The sequence below is a fragment of the Arachis stenosperma genome, chromosome 4 (assembly GCF_014773155.1).
Source record: "Arachis stenosperma cultivar V10309 chromosome 4, arast.V10309.gnm1.PFL2, whole genome shotgun sequence".
NCBI lineage: Eukaryota > Viridiplantae > Streptophyta > Magnoliopsida > Fabales > Fabaceae > Arachis > Arachis stenosperma.
The window spans coordinates 140,373,485-140,392,841 of record NC_080380.1 but is presented as its reverse complement, the minus strand read 5'-3'; the positions used below and the strand labels follow the sequence as shown (position 1 = coordinate 140,392,841).

The window sequence follows — 19,357 nt, the reverse complement described above, 5'->3', positions numbered from 1 at the left end:
TTGATGGTTACAAAACACGAAAGTTACTGACCCCTAGCACTCCTCTTATTTTTCCGCTCCCATGTTTTCCATTATCCACCATCACAACCAACCTTGATCATAAACTGAATTGCGATCTGGCCCAGTTTTTCGATCTCCAACCTATGCTAGTTCGACGCTACCATTGGTCGAAATGATTCACTATCAACATTAATATTCATTTTTTGTACTAACAAAGTAACAATATATACGAGTATTAGACGTCTTTATCCTAATAAGAAAATACAAGCTAAGTCCCACATCCTAATTAATCATAAAATTTGCTCTAATAAGCATCATCATTGTCTTCATCATCAATAGCAGGCAACGGAAACCTGAGAATGGCAGCAATACCTGTGAGTTGCTGCAACTGCTCTGCCATAACATGCATAGAAGAGTAAACCAAAGCGTCCCCACCACTCTCCCTAACCGCCTTCACCAAACAACCATGCCTTTTTCTTATGGCAACCTCATCGCTCCGGTACAGCTCATCACTGATCAAAAGCGTTTCAATGGCTCCCATCTCTTGAGCACTCTCCACACTCTTAGGTCCGTAGCAAGCGCGATCCGAGTCACTCGAAACCATGTCCCAAACCTTCTTCAGTGCCCTAATCTGCAACCCTACCTTGCTGTCTTTCATAAGGTTCATCACCGTGCCTTCTCCCAAAAGATCCTTCAAATCGCCGTTGCAACCACCACCTGCAGCCACCACGATCCTTCCTATATTCTCTTCTATGCTTCTCATCTTCATCCTCTTTGCCTCCGATATCATAAACCTTCGAAACTCGTCCTTTTTCGAATCCTGGCTTGCGATCACAGTGTTCTTAACCTTGTTCAGATCCACGTGCTTTATGAACGCTGTGAAAACCTCGCGGAAGAACACATTCTTTGAGTTTGAAGAAGAAGGAGATGAAGATGAAGACTTTCTTCCTCCACTCCTCGAAGAAGACGTTTCAACCTTCGAAACCATAGCAGTTATGCCTTTTCCGATCAGATAAATCTCAGCATGGTCTTGTTGAAAGAGAATTACTGCGAGTTCCGCATCGGGGCAAGCTTCGTGGTTCTCTCGTTCCTGGAGAGCCTCGACGACGTCGTCCTTCCAAAGCTTCTTGTGGAGCTCGAAGGGCTTGTTGCGCTCCAAGGTGAGGGTGTGGAAGGATCCGACGGCGATGTAATTGTTCGGCTCGAGGTTGCGGCCGTGAATGCGAAGGGTGGAAGAGTCTTTGTGGAAGTCGCGGCAGGTGACCTTGAGGTGGATGGAGAGCTTGACCCGGGAGGCGGTGGTGGTTTTGGCGTCGTTGAGTTGGTGGTGGACCTTCCGGGAGGTATCAGCCGTGACGTAATCGCCGGGATTGATGATATTGTAGAGGATCCATATGTCGTCAGGTTCTTCAGGGATTATGGTCATTGTTCCCATGTGGTTCACTGTGAAATCTTTTTTCTTGAGTTTCATTCTTCCTCTTTTTTCCTTTGTTTCTTTTTGCAAAGATCACAATTTGTGGTAACTATTGGAACTTTTTTTTTGGGGTTTTCGGGATTCTCGGCAAGGATTCAGATGGGGAGATTTGTTTTGTGTGGTATTGAAATAATGTGTGCCTTCTGATGTGTGTGTTTATTATATATAGGGTGACTTGCTTTAGAATAGGATTAGTTGTTTCGCCGGGAAAAATGAATATTCTTTATTTTGGGTGAAGCTAAGGTAGATATTGCATTTGAACTTTGTCTAGTTCGTTTATGTCCATTTCAACATCACCTCGTAAATCTAATCATTCTAATTCGAATTATTTAAAAATAGGTTTTGAATGATAGGTAATATTAATATTTTGGTGCAATTGGTTTATATAGATACTTTACCCTTAATTTTATGTGATATTATTATTAATTTTTTTAATATAGTTGTTCACATACTAAATAATGTAGCCTTGTTATTTATATATGCAGCAAACATTTAATTTTAAAACCTTTAAACTTGGATTCATCAAATATAGGCGAAAAGAGATGAAAATTTAACAATACTTATTGAAATGACTACCTATGAATATTAATTGTTATTTATGAAAAATATTAATGTATATTTTTATAGCATGATTTTTTTCTATTTTACTTTGCAAAATTATATATACCATAGTCTAAAGATATTATAGGATATAGAATGATAAAAAAACAACTACTCACTATTAACCGTTAGATGTGCTATTGAAACCATTATAAAAACAATAAAAGAATATTATATCATAAAAAATTTATGAGAGGAGATATTAAGATAAACCTTAAGCAATAAAAGAGTATTATATCATAAAAAATTATTTAAAAAAAAGTAGTAAATGGAAGATGTCAAAAGTCTTATAATAAGCAATAAAAGAATGTGACATACTTCCTTCTTAGGTACTCGTGATTTGAGCACGAAGAATTCTTCATAAAACATTATACGAAGAAGAGTATATGATCAATTTTTATGTACCAATTATGTGCAATGAAGACTTTGGTTTTCTCTAGAGATCAAATAATTAAATCTATTTTAAATTTGTGTTATCATGATCTTCTAGCAGGTGCTCATTCAAGAGTTTCTTGATTGCCTTGAGTGAGTTTGAAAATTTATAATTTGAATGATCACGTGTGTGAGAATCTGCTATACATTGTAATACTTAAACGCCTTCTTGTATGCATTCTTGCTATCCATTCACAGCAGACAATAAAATTTTAGAAATTTGGGTCTCCCATTTGAGTTACGGTATATATTCCGCTATTTCAGCTTCTCATAGTTATGCCTTTCAACATGTTTCTCAGGATTTGTTGCAGGGTCAAACCAGTTTGTAGGTACATTTGTCAAGTCTTGGTATTATCAAGTCTTTCACCGGCCATTTTGTTTTCATTCCCAGAATCTGTGAAATGGTATATTGGATTTGCAAACCATTTAACTGTGAAATGGTATATTTTTAAAAGCTATTTTTATTTAAAAATATCAATAAAATTCATTTTTCTATTCTTTTAAATATAATTACTCTTAAAATAATATTAAACATAATTTTCTTAAATAATAAATTAAAATAATGCAACATATATCATAATTATTAGTTAAAATAAAATATAAAAAGAATATTTACTTATTTATTATTTTATTGTTGTGGATACGCGAGTATTACCAACACAAAATCCTCAATCCAATTCGATTAGTGTGCAGATCCGATTAGTGTGCGGATCCGATCCGATCCGAAAGGCTTTCGAATCGGATCCATATCCGCAATTTTCGGATCGGATTCGGATAAATACCGCGGATATGCGAATCGGATCCGATCCATGAACACCCCTGTCATGCAGGACATAACTCGAACCCAGCCCTTCCTTTGTCATTGCCGATGGTCAACTTGGTCCATAGCTACGGTCATCACTCATCACCATGAAAGAAAATTGGAAATTTCAGAGCAGCTTGCAATCAGCTTTAAATATTGCATCCATGAAATCAGATAGTGTAAAATCAAGGATGTTGAACATCATTTGGAATCCTCAAGTGTCTAGCCTTTGGTACATTCCATGTTTAGAAAGAAAATAAATTATGATGTTATTATGTACAATCATCTTATATTTGTTATGACATAACGAGAGGATTAAGAAAAATACCTTCAATTACCAAGCAACAACTTGTACAAAAAGTAACAATGTTGCCTTTTCTATAGGTCATAGAAACAAAGAACCATGCTATGATACACCCAACAAAAATTACTATATCATGCATTAAAGTAATCCAATGGTGTGATTATTTAAATGATAATAGATGCTACTCTTGCATGGTTCAAATCTACACCATAGATTATCTTAATGCATGATATACCAAGTCCAACCTAGTGACATCTAGACGTTAAAAAAAAAGTTTGTAAAATCAAACAAACATCAGAAACCCAAATAGAAAACTGTTGTTACAGAGCAAGATGCCTGGCATGCATACCTACGAAACAAAAGAGCACAAGAATTGTAAGTTGTGAATGTGAAGCTCAATGCAAAGATTATGGGAGACATTGACCACCCCAACAAATCTCATCAGTTAAACCCTACAAATATTTATTATTGAAAAAGATGCATTCAGGAACAAAGAGGCTCAAGGCTGATCTAATATTATGGACCTACTGAACTTTTCTACTTTAATATTTAATTTGCTATTAGAACATTGCACTTCCAAATCAAAGAACTACCATCAATTTTTTTTCATATATTTCTTGTCATATGTGGACTCATAAACACTCCCTTTGTTCGTTTTTAATTGTCACTTACATGTTTTAGTACATCTGAGCAGATATATTGCTCCCAGGGTCTACTAGAATGCGACAATGACAGATAAAATGGAATGGAGGGAGTAATTAGTGTATCTACATTCGGTTAATTCACATTGCAGAGACTTAACCATGGTACATATTTGTCCATTTGGACATGGTGAGATAGCTGTGATTTATTTTTATTGACATTGACTAACAAATATATTCATCCATAGGTTCATGCATATAAGATCAAACTGAGTTTGTATAAACCCAAAACCGATGTGGTCCCAATTCTAGCCCCTGCTGCTGATGTAACTAAAAGTTTCAGCAGATTTCCTCAGCTACATTATCGAAATTTCAGGTGGGAAAAAAAGAACCATAACAAAAACCAACCAATTGACTAGTAGTTTCCTACTAACATGACTTATGATTCATAACTTCTAAACTCTATATCGGATGCAATTCTATTATCATATTGATTAAGCAAAAATTAGATTTAAAGTGATTAATGACATATCATTCTAAGGTTGATAACATCTCATTTTACTATTCATATACCACAGATATGCAATCAATGATATGTTAACCTTTCAAGTCCATGTTTTATTCCTGGTAGAAAATAATAAGACACTAACCAGGATCATGAAAAGAACCATCTCTCCAATAATTCAACCCTAAAGCTGTTCCATTAGATGATAAACATGGCAAAAAAAGATTTCCACTACAAAAGCATTCAAAGATTATGATAAACTCACCATTGAAATGTTAGGCATTTAGTGTGTTTAAGAATCTTCCTTCAATTCATCAGAATCAGAATCACTTGCATTATAACCTAGCATACATGCACCGGACGAGAAACAGTCACAAAGAATTCCCAACAAAAAGAAAGATGCTATGCTGTCAGCAACAAAGGAGAGTTTTACCTGGATGCTTATCACCAACTTTCCAAACTGAAGATCTAACCCTCGATGCTCTAGTCAACCAAATTTTACCCTACATTCCCAAACCAATGACATCAGAACTTGAAACCAAAATTCAAAAACAGGTAAGCACTTTGATTCGACAGACTCCACAGACGTAGTTCACAATCCACAGAATCCACACACACTACAAACTATTCACATCCGTTTCTTCAATTTCTCATGAAGTATAACAAGTCAAGAGTTGGAGCAAGAAATTTAAAAACACAAAACATTAAGTTTTAACACAAGACTATTTAAGTCATTACACCCAACCATGATAAAGCATTCTATGCTGCTATTATAGATGTGTCCACAACTCCACATGAAGCATCCATTTAAGTGCATCTAATTGTGCATACCTAACTAAATAGGCAGAGTCATTGAAATTATTTGACTCTTATCCCCACTATCTTAAAGTTATATAACATACAAGATTTGATTACCTAATAGTGTATATGCATTATCAGCATCAAAATTAATCTCATTACTAAAATTAAGACCAATAGAGAATACTAATATTTGTCTTCAATTTTTCATAGTCACCAGCTGAAGATTCTAGTGTCAATTAACATGGACATTCTCAAATAGTAAAATACAACAGAACCTCAAACTCTTAACAGGTCAAGAAAGTCCGATGCAATGAAAATTGATTGAAAAGCATTATTAGTTTGTAATAACTAATAACCATGATATAAATAGAAGAAAGAACACACCTTTTGGTCATCTCTGGGAACACCATAACCACTGTAATACATCTGACCTACCAAGACCTGCATGTTTATGTCCCCAGCTTTAGCTTCTTTCAGAGTGTCTCTGAACCACCGTTTCACACAATCTGCAACAACCCCTGAAAGTGGCACACGCCCATTGCTCTCAATTCCACTGCTACTATCCATCTGTGATGATAACCCTTCTTCAAATCACTGCTAAGAGAGACTGAGAGGAAAGGGTTTCGTAAAGAAAAAGGTTGAATTTTTGGGAAACTAATGAAAAAATCAAATAATGGGTATGTTTCAGATTGAGCTAAAACACTAAGAAATACACTAAGAAATACAGTACACAGAACTGCAAACTGGATTGCAAAGTTGTTACCTTTTGGTTTTGGAAGCTGTGTATGATGATGTGATGCTATCTGAAGATCATGATTTGATTTGAATGGAGAATTAAGAAAGGGTTTGTGTGCTTAGCAGATTGGAGAGAGAGAGAGAGAGAGAGAGAGCAGCTACCGTTGAAGACTGGGCGGCGTATTAAGCTGCTGTTTTGTCAAACTACGTTGTTTCCACCTGTACACTACACTTGTTAAACAACTATTATTTTTAAATTTTTTATCATTATCAATTTATGATGACGATTAATATTTGCATAAGGGTTACTAATATATATAATTTTAAAAATATTTATTTAAATATATAAATTATTTTAAAAATATATATATATATTTTACCAAAGATAGGAGATTCGAACCCACAATTTCTTAATTGAGTATTAAGAAATTATGCCATTTGAGCTATTATTCATTGGCATTTTAAAAGTATATATATTAATAAATAAAATTTTTATTTTATTGATATAAAAAATTCCTAACTTTATGAGAATTTTTTAACTGTGTTTAAAAGGGAGGGTGTGTTTGGCAACCACGTTGAAGAGGGTAAAAGTGCGTTGAAATTTTTTGAACGCTACTTTTTTATGTTTGGCAACATTTTTCCTCTAAACGCAGAAGTGATTTTGTAATCTAAAAGCGCGTTTATTGGAAGCAAAAAATTGTTGCTTATGCGTTCATGTTACGATCGTTATTGGTTTTTTGCAAAAAAAATTTTAAATTTGTTTCAACTCATTTCAAATATTTTATTTTTTTTTCAATTTTTAGTAATTCCTTTTATATTTTGATTTTTTTATTAAATTTGTTATTATAATTCTATTATAATATAAATTATTGATCTTATTAAAAATGACAAAATAAATAAAAAATTGATCATACATAATAATGAAATTATAAATAATAAAATTTTACAGTCTAAAATAATACTAAATAAAAGAATACTGAGAGTACTAAAAAAATTATAGAATATTTTTTGTTTGACATTGTAAAATTTATTATTGTAATTTTTATTCACTGTTTATTATTCTAATTTGTTATAATATGTATTATTGTTTCCATTGAAAATGATAAATTAAATAAAAAATTAATTATAAATAATAATAAAAAAACAGTAAAAAGTTAGAACCTAGAACAGTAAACAAAATAAAATGATTGTGAGTATTCATAAAAAATACTAAAATATGTTATTTTTAATTTAACAAATTAAAATAGAGTTTTATAAAAAATACTATATAAAAAATATACTAAAAGAAATATAAAAAAGATTAAATATACAAAAAAAATAACATTATAATTTAATATTATGTTTTTTAGTAATAAACAGCTAATTATCTATCTAAAAGTGATTTTAACTAATATTATCTAAATAATTTAATATTATCAAAATTAATTTTAGTATAAAATTGCCAAACATAAATCATGTTGGCTCAAACTCACTTCTATCTAAAATCAATTTTACAAAATCACTCTTATTCAAACTTCAGTTTGACCAACTCTAATCCAAACACACACTAGAGGTTAGAATGGGAGATAGAGACTTGAAGTTTAAGTTTAAATTAAGTCTCTGTATTATATATGGTATAAAATGTCTTATTATGTATTATGTTTTATTATTATGTTTAATTTAAAATAAATATAGAAATTGAAAGATAGATTTATAATTTAAAAAGTTAAATGAAGACATTTTTAATAAAAAATATTATTAAAATTTTAGTTTTTATCTCTAAAATTTCAGTTCTTTGAGTTTCTATTTTCTAAAAGTATCGAAAGTGTAAAGACCCAATTCCCAGTAAGTCATGATCATACCAGAAATCAAGTGTCACCAACTTGTTCACATGAAACCTTTACTATGTATTATTAAGCCTGTAATCGGGTTAGCGTACTATCGAGTTTTGGATAAACTTTTATAAGAAAACTTGCAAGGACAACTAATTAAACATACACAAGCATAAGCATACAGGTACTGTCGTGTGTATATATATATATATATATATATATATATATATATATATATATATATATATATATATCATAAGTTAGCATACCACCCTTTAGAAATATTACTATGTACAAATCAACACTCCGGGCCCTGGTTCATACAGAAAACCCCTAAGCTGGTGCCCGAACTAGCCTAGTCAACTATGTACACCCTACTCTCTCAGTGAGTCTAACCAAAAGTGAGAGATTAACACAAAAGCTAGGCTAATACAAAAAAAACTATCAAAAGGCACAACCGCAGCTCCCAGGCCTCAGGTATCATCGTCAAAGGAGATCACAACCACATCAGAACACTCCTCAGGATCCTCGTCCTCGTCATCGAAAATCTCTATAATCTCAGGAGGGGCGCTGGCACTCGTGCTACTGGTCTGACCAGCACTCGCCGGTCCACTAATAGAGGCGGTAAGCGGCTCCTCAAAAGATGGCTCGGATGAAGATACTGAGATCTGCTCCACTGGGATGTCCTCCTCCGGTACATGCTCTGAAAAATGCTCCTCCATGGGCTCAGGCTCAGGGTCCGCCTGATCCGCAGGTTGATCGGGATGCTGGTGAGGCACCGGTCCATCATGAAACGGGTGAAATGGAGCATCCGGGTGGAGCCACTGCAGTGGGAACTCATAGGGCATGTCGGGGTTAAACTGTGGAGTGTCAATCAGGTGATGGAAAGGATGATCACGCAGAATGTACATACGAGTCCTAATCTCCGCAGCTACTACATAAAACCTATGCTGTACAATATCCTCGTATATATATAGGGAGGGTCCATCTCGTAAAATATAACTCCGGTCTCCATCTGAAGGGGAGGAAGAAAAGGGGTAAGAATTTGGGGGTTCTTAGTAGGGTCGAGGGTAGTTAGTTTAGTCAGGGTTACCACAATTCAAGTAATTCACAATGAACTATACAAGAATTACAGAGAAGCATCTAATTACCACAATTCAGAGTAACAGTGAGGAATGCATAAACACAGGAAGGCAATCACAGATAATTTCACCATATCAAATAAAATGCAAATGCACAACAAGGATGATGCATGTCTGGTCCTATCGCAAGTAATGAGCTCATTTGTCGGTTTCGACCCGCGCCCGACGCAATCCGACTCGCAAGTCAGATAAGGCATTCCAGCGGCATAACCTCCGCAAGTTTCTACTCCTTGCAGGCGCTGATTCTCCAGCTGAAGTATGCCGAACATGACCTCTGCAAATACTTGCAGGCGCTGATTCTCCAGTTGAAGCATGTGCCACTTTCTCCTGGAAGCCATTCCATATACACGGGATTTCCGTACAATTACTCACACATCAAGCCCACGGCTTAACTTTTTCACAAACGACACTATAACTATTTACTCTCCGTCACTCTCTTGTGACCTTTTAATTATTTCATAATCACACGTGCCGGTTTGTCTTCTCTCTTTCTTTTAAAACCAAAATTAATCCCCCTTTTTATTTTCAAATCAAACTTAAACATAGTACTTTTTTAAAAATAAATCAAAAATCAAATAATACCATTTCTCAAATCCAATATTTTTCTTCTAAATAAATTTCAAATCAATTCTTAAGATTTATAGCAAAATTTCGGCGGCACCTCCCCTAAAATCCGGACTCTGCCACCCTTCTCGGGTTCCATCCAAACCATTTTTCACACTCTTTTCAAATCATTTTCAATAAATCAAACCCGCAACTTTTAACATTTTCAAATTATCCTACCGTAATCCAGAAATCACAATCATCAGAATAACTCAGTTTCTGGCTGCACTTAAACCCTCCAAACCTCAAACTTATCACAAATATCAATATAAATTCAACTGACAAGTAATCACTACATCAAATATCAATTTAACCGATGAAAATTTACCAAAACCTACCTTCGTATGTAATCGAAATACTCGAAACTCTAGAGAAACTTTCTGACCGTGCTGCTGAAGGAAAAAACGTCCGGAATCCTCCGTACCTTCTAGAACTCCAGTTGGCCAAGCTCAAGGGATAGGGGAGCTACGTCACCGTCGATTTCCACCAGACAAAAGTAACGCCAACACGTAGAGGAGGAAGATACGAACACTTTTACCGGATTAGATTTTTTATTGGAGTTTCGGATCGCAAGAAATCGAAATCAAAAGTTTTACGGTGCCAGGGTTCCTCTCGTTCTCTCTCACGGTTTTCTTTCTCTCTCGGTGCTTTCTTTCTTTTTCTTTCTTAACGCTAAAAGGGAGAAATGAGATGCTGAAGATGATGATTAATGAAAATTAGGAAGTTTAGGTGTCGTTAGATTATACATATATAAACAAATATGTGTCATGAAAGAAATATCATTGGTTTTATAATATAGATGCATGCATGCATAAGCCATGTGTTGGCTTTTCTTAACTTTACTTTCTTAATGGCTTCGGTCATTATTAATAATAATAATAATAATAATAATAATAATAATAATAATAATAATAATAATAATAATAATAATAATAATAACAACGGTAAAAGATTAACTTAATTTTTGCCTATCAAAATAGTTTTTAATAAATAGTTCAAACTAATAAAATAAGTTATATTTAAATTAAACTTCAATAATCATAAAATTTTATTTAATTATCTTTGTTAAAAAAATAGATTTCTTAAAAACAAAATCTCAATATAATATGATAACTTATAAATAACTAATTACTTAATTTTCAAAAAAAATCCGAAATGTTATATCCTACCCACCTTACAAAAATTTTTGTCCTCGAAAATTGCTATAAACGAAAATTTGCATCCTAAAAGGAAATTTTGCCCTCAATATTTTCTTTACCTGTAAGCAGGTGCGAGTAAACGGTTCTTATCTTATTTTCTAGTCCTCATGTAGGTTGTGTGTCCTCATCTCGTCTCAACTTACGTATAGCAGTTAAAGAAATACAAGAATGTGACACACCAGAAACATAAAGTGCAGTTAAGGAGCGAGTCTTAACACAATACTGACCTTGGGTCAGGGAGTCTGAGTACGAGCATCTTCAGCAATCACTGTAAATACCCTCCCTGGCTGTTGCAATTTAGCTATTCCTTGTACCAACTTTTCTGGACAATTGCTTGCTATATGCCCCGGTTCACCACAGTAGTAGCAGACTCTCAGTCCAAGATAACAAGGCCTACCAGGGTGATTCTTTCCACATTGCCTACACGTTGGGCCCTTCTGACTCTGCTGCTGAGGTTGCTTACCGGTATCCTGTCTTGGCCTATTTCCATTCCCAGTTGTAGAGTGCGTAGGGAAGTTTCTAACTTGTTGGTTCCCTCGCATAGGTACTCCTGGTACCTTAAAATCAACTTTTCGCTGTACCGTATGCCTATGAAAATTATTAAAGTTTCTTGGCGGTAAGCTTGGATGTCCCATCCTTGACGCTGCCATCTTATATTCATAATCTTCCATCAGCTGACTCTTATTGACAAGCTCTGCGAAATTCCGTATCTCCAGCGGGACTAATGGGTTTCCTTGACAGATCTTAGAGAATCGACACAAATCTTCAAATTTCCGAGTATATTCTTCTACTGACATATTCCCCTGCGTCAATTGCATCAGTTCCATTTCTTTAGCATCACGAACAGTTCTAGGGAAGTACTTTTTGTAAAATTCTTCCTTAAAAGTATCCCAGTCAATCTCTTCCACCATCTGCCTTAACAAGCGTTGCACTCCATGCCACCAGTGTTCAGCTTCTCCCTCCAGCATATAGGTCGCAAATTCCACGTACTGTCTTTCTGGTACATGTTGCGCTCGCAATGACTTCTCGATATCACGGAACCAATTGTCAGCTTCAGTTGCAACAAGCGTCCCCTTAAACTTGGGCGGATTTACCTTCAGAAAAGTTGCCAGTGTCATAGGGTTATCATGGTTTCCGGCACTTTCATTATCATTACCATCTCCACCACGCTCACCATTGCGTCCTCCGTTACGATCTCCGTTCCTCTCCCTTAAACGGTCAATTGCTCGCGTAGTAGCAGTTGCCGTTTCACGCACAGCCTCAACCATGGTGTTCATTGCAGCTATAAAAGCATCTGTACCCCTCGTCGGTTCCTATACAGGATTCACACCACGCCTACCACGTCCTCGTCCCCGTGCAGCCATCAAGATCCTGTTCACACCCAACGTGCAATATTAAGGTGATCAGTCTTAACATTTCAGGCAAAGTGTGAATAGTCTCTAAAATAGAAACACAGCGACAGTCATGCAATTCATATCACAACGATATCCTATATGCATGAGACACAACTCATAGAATGCAACGAAGCATGGTTCAGTCCATATTCCCAGGCTTTAATAGGAACGAACTGCTCTGATACCAAATTGTAAAGACCCAATTCCCAGTAAGTCATGATCATACAAGAAATCAAGTGTCACCAACTTGTTCACATGAAACCTTTACTATGTATTATTAAGCCTGTAATCGGGTTAGCGTACTATCGAGTTTTGGATAAACTTTTATAAGAAAACTTGCAAGGACAACTAATTAAACATACACAAGCATAAGCATACAGGTACTGTCGTATATATATATATATATATATATATATATATATATATATATATATATATATATATCATAAGTTAGCATACCACCCTTTAGAAATATTACTATGTACAAATCAACACTCCGAGCCCTGGTTCATACAGAAAACCCTAAGCTGGCGCCCGAACTAGCCTAGTCAACTATGTACACCCTACTCTCTCAGTGAGTCTAACCAAAAGTAAGAGATTAACACAAAAGCTAGGCTAATACAAAAAAAACTATCAAAAGGCACAATCGCAGCTCCCAGGCCTCAGGTATCATCGTCAGAGGAGATCACAACCACATCAGAACACTCCTCAGGGTCCTCGTCCTCGTCATCGGAAATCTCTATAATCTCAGGAGGGGCGCTGGCACTCGTGCTACTGGTCTGACCAGCACTCGCCGGTCCACTAATAGAGGCGGTAAGCGGCTCCTCAGAAGATGGCTCGGATGAAGATACTGAGATCTGCTCCACTGGGATGTCCTCCTCCGGTACATGCTCTGAAAAATGCTCCTCCATGGGCTCAGGCTCAGGGTCCGCCTGATCCGCAGGTTGATCGGGATGCTGGTGAGGCACCGGTCCATCATGAAACGGGTGAAATGGAGCATCCGGGTGGAGCCACTGCAGTGGGAACTCATAGGGCATGTCGGGGTTAAACTGTGGAGTGTCAATCAGGTGATGGAAAGGATGATCACGCAGAATGTACATACGAGTCCTAATCTCCGCAGCTACTACATAAAACCTATGCTGTACAATATCCTCGTATATATATAGGGAGGGTCCATCTCGTAAAATATAACTCCGGTCTCCATCTGAAGGGGAGGAAGAAAAGGGGTAAGAACTGGGGGGTTCTTAGTAGGGTCGAGGGTAGTTAGTTTAGTCAGGGTTACCACAATTCAAGTAATTCACAATGAACTATACAAGAATTACAGAGAAGCATCTAATTACCACAATTCAGAGTAACAGTGAGGAATGCATAAACACAGGAAGGCAATCACAGATAATTTCACCATATCAAATAAAATGCAAATGCACAACAAGGATGATGCATGTCTGGTCCTATCGCAGGTAATGAGCTCATTTGTCGGTTTCGACCTGCGCCCGACGCAATCCGACTCGCAAGTCAGATAAGGCATTCCAGCGGCATAACCTCTGCAAGTTTCTACTCCTTGTAGGCGCTGATTCTCCAGCTGAAGTATGCCGAACATGACCTCTGCAAGTACTTGCGGGCGCTGATTCTCCAGTTGAAGCATGTGCCACTTTCTCCTGGAAGCCATTCCATATACACGGGATTTTCGTACAATTACTCACACATCAAGCCCACGGCTTAACTTTTTCACAAACGACACTATAACTATTTACTCTCCGTCACCCTCTTGTGACCTTTTAATTATTTCATAATCACACGTGCCGGTTTGTCTTCTCTCTTTCTTTTAAAACCAAAACTAATCCCCCTTTTTATTTTCAAATCAAACTTAAACATAGTACTTTTTTAAAAATAAATCAAAAATCAAATAATACCATTTCTCAAATCCAATCTTTTTCTTCTAAATAAATTTCAAATCAATTCTTAAGATTTATAGCAAAATTTCGGCGGCACCTCTCCTAAAATCCGGACTCTGCCACCCTTCTCGGGTTCCATCCAAACCATTTTCCACACTCTTTTCAAATCATTTTCAATAAATCAAAACCGGCAACTTTTAACATTTTCAAATTATCCTACCGTAATCCAGAAATCACAATCATCAGAATAACTCAGTTTCTGGCTGCACTTAAACCCTCCAAACCTCAAACTTATTACAAATATCAATATAAATTCAACCGACAAGTAATCACTACATCAAATATCAATTTAACTGATGAAAATTTACCAAAACCCTACCTTCGTACGTAATCGAAATACTTGAAACTCTAGAGAAACTTTCTAACCGTGCTGCTGAAGGGAAAAACGTCCGGAATCCTCCGTACCTCCTAGAACTCCAGTTGGCCAATCTCAAGGGATAGGGGAGCTACGTCACCGTCGATTTTCACCAGACAAAAGTAACGCCAACACGTAGAGGAGGAAGATACGAACACTTTTACCGGATTAGATTTTTTATTGGAGTTTCGGATCGCAAGAAATCAAAACCAAAAGTTTTACGGTGCCATGGTTCCTCTCGTTCTCTCTCACGGTTTTCTTTCTCTCTCGGTGCTTTCTTTCTTTTTCTTTCTTAACGCTAAAAGGGAGAAATGAGATGCTGAAGATGATGATTAATGAAAATTAGGAAGCTTAGGTGTCGTTAGATTATACATATATAAACAAATATGTGTCATGAAAGAAATATCATTGATTTTATAATATAGATGCATGCATGCATAAGCCATGTGTTGGCTTTTCTTAACTTTACTTTCTTAATGGCTTCGGTCATTAATATAATAATAACAACAACGGTAAAAGATTAACTTAATTTTTGCCTATCAAAATAGTTTTTAATAAATAGTTCAAACTAATAAAATAAGTTATATTTAAATTAAACTTCAATAATCATAAAATTTTATTTAATTATCTTTGTTAAAAAAAATAGATTTCTTAAAAACAAAATCTCAATATAATATGATAACTTATAAATAACTAATTACTTAATTTTCAAAAAAAATTCGAGATGTTATAGAAAGAATTGAAATTTTAGTTTCAATTTTTTACCATCAAATATAATATTGAGTCTGAATTTTTTAGTCTTAATCTCAATCTCTTTAACCAAACGCTATTTAAGAGTAAAATTTTAAATATCCCAAATAAATTTTAAATAATTTTTTTAAATTTAAATAAAACTTTAAAATCAAATAAAATACTTAACTAAATTTAACCAAGTTATTATACCTGATTATTAATTACCCTTTTTCGAAGTTTTAGATTAATAGGTTCGTAATGAAAAAGATGAATATTGTATAGCATTGTAATATTTCAAGACCTATAAGTCCAATTCTTCAAGGAATTATTTATATATATATTTTTAGAAATCTATAAGTGTTCATCGTAAAGTATAGTGTTTGCTAGAATTTATTTGATACTTTAATTTCTTTAAGAACTTATAAGTTAGAAAAAATTTCAAATGTTCTTGAAATATACTATTCTAATAAATTTAAATGTTAATTTTAATTATAAAAAATATATAATATATTAATTAAAATTAACGATTAAAATTATTTAAATATTGTTATTTTAAAAATATTTAAAATTTTTTCTAAAATCACATTTATTCTATTTTGAAAAAACTAATTTGTTTCATAATTTAAATAATTATAACGACTAGAAATAAAGAGTAATTATGTAATTTTAGTTTTTTTTTTTTAAAATAATTTTTTTTTACATTTAAGTAATTTTAGCATCCAAATTTATCCAAATAATTTAGAGTCACGGACATTTTTTTCTTTTTCTTTCCCCCGCTTGTTTCAAATTTAGGCATACATTATTTTTTTTCTTCTCTGTGCTTATTTCAAATTCACACATACTCTTCTTCTTCTAATATCTAAAGAAATTTAGGTTTTTATTTTTAATATTTTGAGCATATAACATATATATTTAATGTTTTTATATATTTAAAAATTAAAAAGATAAGTTAACTTTTTAATCAATATTATTATTTTAATGCATGATATATAATGATATATAATCCCCCCCCCCCCCCGGCGAGATATATAAGTGTTTATGACTCGGATATATTGATTTTATTCACCAATTAGGATCTGTTCATAATTTATTTTGTTGAATTTGGGTAGACTTTTGAGTTAAAATATTTTTTTTAAAAGGGGAAATTAATAAAATTATATTAACAATAAACTATAAAAACTTATATCTCGAGCCCTTGATTCATATTTCATGTAACTAAAATTAGATACTTACTTTAAGTCAATTATTTTTTAAAATTATTCGAAGAGTTACTTAGTGAAAAATTAATTTAGAATAAACTTTGGATAGACACAAATTGATAAAATTGCAGTTTTTTTTATCGATAGAAAAAATATATGCAAGAAAATTCCGACACTTATGATTTACGTGAAAATAATTTTCAATGAGGTAAAAATTTGAGTTTGTGAAATATAAGGAGTATTGGATCATACTTGTGGAGCTAATGGCTTTTTTATTTATACCTCGAAAAAATTCGCTAACTCAATTATAAAAGTTGATAACATTTTTCTTCTTGTTCATATTGTGAGTTTTTAAACTCCATTGGTTTTTATGTTATCTTGATCTATAAGTGGTCATTAATTCTAAAACAGATTAAGGAAGAAACATATAATATTCTCAAGTTAAATTGTAGTTTGAACTGAATCTACATGAAAAAGTTAAGAGAACATTTAAAAAATCTCTAATCGAGTTATTTCTTAGTTTGAGATAAAATTATCTAAAGCTTTTAAATTGAACAAGATGTTAAATGTTATTGCAAAGAAGTAATAAGAGAGAATTTAAAGAATAAGAAGAGGATTTAAAGAGAGAGAATAAGTGTTATTCAAGCATTATGAATGAACCAGTAGCTTTTACTTATTCTGCAGAAGTAACAAGTTCACCCTTATATACAAGTTGAAGCCATACTAAGTAACAAACTTCTGCCTAATAATTATAACAAACTTGAATTTAAATACTTGTATCTATCTTCTTCGTTTCTTATTTAGCTAACTAACAATATGAATGACATTCCCCCTTAAGTTGCTAGTTTTGAGACAAAACTGACAACTTACAATCTGAATTAACAACCGCCACAAAACTCATACATTCCCCCTAAAGTTGGGAGAATAGATGTCCAACAATCCCAACTTGATGTAGAAAGTCTTAAAAGGAGCAGGTGCAAGTGGTTTGGTGAAGATGTCAGCATTTTGTTCTTTGGTGGAAATTGGCAAAAGTTTGATAAGACCTGATGAAGATTTTTCTCTTACGACGTGGCAATCGACTTCGATGTGTTTAGTGCGCTCATGAAAAACGGGATTGGCAGCAATGTGACGAGCGGATTGACTGTCACAATAGACAGGAATAGGACTAGAACAAGGGAAGCCAAGATTAGACATAAGATAAGAGAGCCATTGAGCTTCACAAGTTGCTAAGGCAAGAGCACGATACTCTGCTTCTGAAGAGGATCTGGACACTGTCAACTGTTTCTTGCTCTTCCATGAAATGAGGGAGGTCCCCAAGTAGAAACAAAAACCAGAAACGGACCTTCTTGTATCGATGCATGATGCCCAATCGGCGTCAGAGTAACCCGAAAGCAACAAATCTGAGGAAGTTGAGAAAAATAAACCAGCTACAGGGGCTTGTTTGAGATACTTTAAGACACGAATGGCAGCTTGATAATGAGCAGTGGTTGGACAATCAAGGCAGTGACTGAGTTTGCCAACGGCAAAAGAAATGGCAGGTCTTGTTGTGGTAAGATAAACAAGCTTGCCAATTAATCGTCGATATGAAGCCACATCAGAAAAGGGAGGAGTTGAATTTTTACTTAACTTGTTAGAGTAGTCCATAGGAGTAGATACAGGTTTACAATCAGTCATACCATAGTCAGCTAGAAGATCAAGCACATATTTTCGTTGATTAACAGCAATTCCCTTGCTTCCCCTGGCGACTTCTAGTCCTAAGAAGAATTTAACATCCCCAATATCCTTGATTTTGAAAGCCTCGTGAGGGTGTCTCTTAGTAGATTCAATCTCTTGTATATTATTCCCAGTGAGTATGAGATCATCAACATAGGCTAGGGCAGCAGTGAATGTCTCACCGGTCCGTTTTGTGAAGAGAGAGTAGTCATGTTTGGATTGGGAATAACCAAGAGATGTGAGAATAGAGGTCAGCTTAGCATTCCATTGTCTACTAGCTTGCTTTAATCCATAAAGAGATTTTTGAAGCTTGCACACCAACCCGGTTTGAGAGACAACAAGGCCAGGAGGAAGTTGCATGTAGACCTCCTCGTCAAGATCACCATGAAGAAAGGCAGTGTTAACATCAAGCTGGTGAAGATGCCAATCTTTCGCAGCAGCTAGAGCCAAAAGAAGTCGTAATGTTGTCATTTTGGCTACAGGGCTATATGTATCAAAGAAGTCAAAGCCTTGCCTCTGAGTGTACCCTTTTGCAACCAGTCTTGCTTTATGTCTCTCAACGGAGCCATCGGGCTTCAGTTTGAGTTTAAACACCCATTTACAACCAATGGCTTTCTTTCCAATGGGTAAAGGAGTGAGGGTCCAGGTCTTATTTGTAGCCAAAGCTTTTAATTCAGCGGAGATATCGTCTTTCCAACAAGATTCAACAATAGCCTCCTCATAATGTTTGGGTTCAACAGACGATGCAATAGCCACAGATAGTGTGTGATGTGTCTTAGATAAATTATAAGAAGAAACATAGTTAGAAATTGGATACCTTGAGGATTTTGTCACAGCGGAATCAATTGAGGTTTGAAAACAATGAAAATCATTAAGATATGCAGGTTGTTTCTTTTCTCTAGTAGATCTTCTAATATTGGGAAGTGAGGGTGGAAGTTGTGAGTTATGTTGTGCATGTTG

The 19,357-nt window shown here is 34.7% G+C and overlaps 3 protein-coding genes across 3 annotated transcripts; all 3 read right to left on the bottom strand.

Annotated features, from left to right (window-relative positions):
• Positions 1 to 304: 304 nt before the first annotated feature.
• On the bottom strand, positions 305 to 1,471 carry LOC130975704 (protein PELOTA 1-like). The gene has a single exon (XM_057900452.1). It carries the CDS (start codon positions 1,469 to 1,471, stop codon positions 305 to 307), a length of 1,167 nt encoding a protein of 388 aa, XP_057756435.1.
• A 1,679-nt stretch (positions 1,472 to 3,150) lies between these two features.
• On the bottom strand, positions 3,151 to 6,503 carry LOC130976189 (uncharacterized). Its single transcript, XM_057900972.1, has 5 exons — positions 6,323 to 6,503; positions 5,944 to 6,166; positions 5,192 to 5,261; positions 5,024 to 5,100; positions 3,151 to 3,961 (listed from the first exon to the last, which is right to left on the bottom strand). Exons 2-4 carry the CDS (start codon positions 6,124 to 6,126, stop codon positions 5,051 to 5,053), a joined length of 303 nt encoding a protein of 100 aa, XP_057756955.1. The 5' UTR covers positions 6,127 to 6,166; positions 6,323 to 6,503; the 3' UTR covers positions 3,151 to 3,961; positions 5,024 to 5,050.
• Positions 6,504 to 11,282: 4,779 nt separating this feature from the next.
• On the bottom strand, positions 11,283 to 12,326 carry LOC130975703 (uncharacterized). The gene has a single exon (XM_057900451.1). It carries the CDS (start codon positions 12,324 to 12,326, stop codon positions 11,283 to 11,285), a length of 1,044 nt encoding a protein of 347 aa, XP_057756434.1.
• Positions 12,327 to 19,357: the final 7,031 nt, after the last annotated feature.

Excerpts from the sequence above, each read along its gene's own strand:
- LOC130976189 (XM_057900972.1), bottom strand. The coding sequence starts at position 6,126 with ATGGATAGTAGCAGTGGAATTGAGAGCAATGGGCGTGTGCCACTTTCA. Across the intron at positions 5,262-5,943 it reads TTCCCAGAGATGACCAAAAG|GGTAAAATTTGGTTGACTAG; the intron begins GTGTGTTCTTTC and ends TTGGGAATGTAG. Across the intron at positions 5,101-5,191 it reads AGTTGGTGATAAGCATCCAG|GTTATAATGCAAGTGATTCT; the intron begins GTAAAACTCTCC and ends CATGTATGCTAG.
- LOC130975703 (XM_057900451.1), bottom strand. The coding sequence starts at position 12,326 with ATGAACACCATGGTTGAGGCTGTGCGTGAAACGGCAACTGCTACTACG.
- LOC130975704 (XM_057900452.1), bottom strand. The coding sequence starts at position 1,471 with ATGAAACTCAAGAAAAAAGATTTCACAGTGAACCACATGGGAACAATG.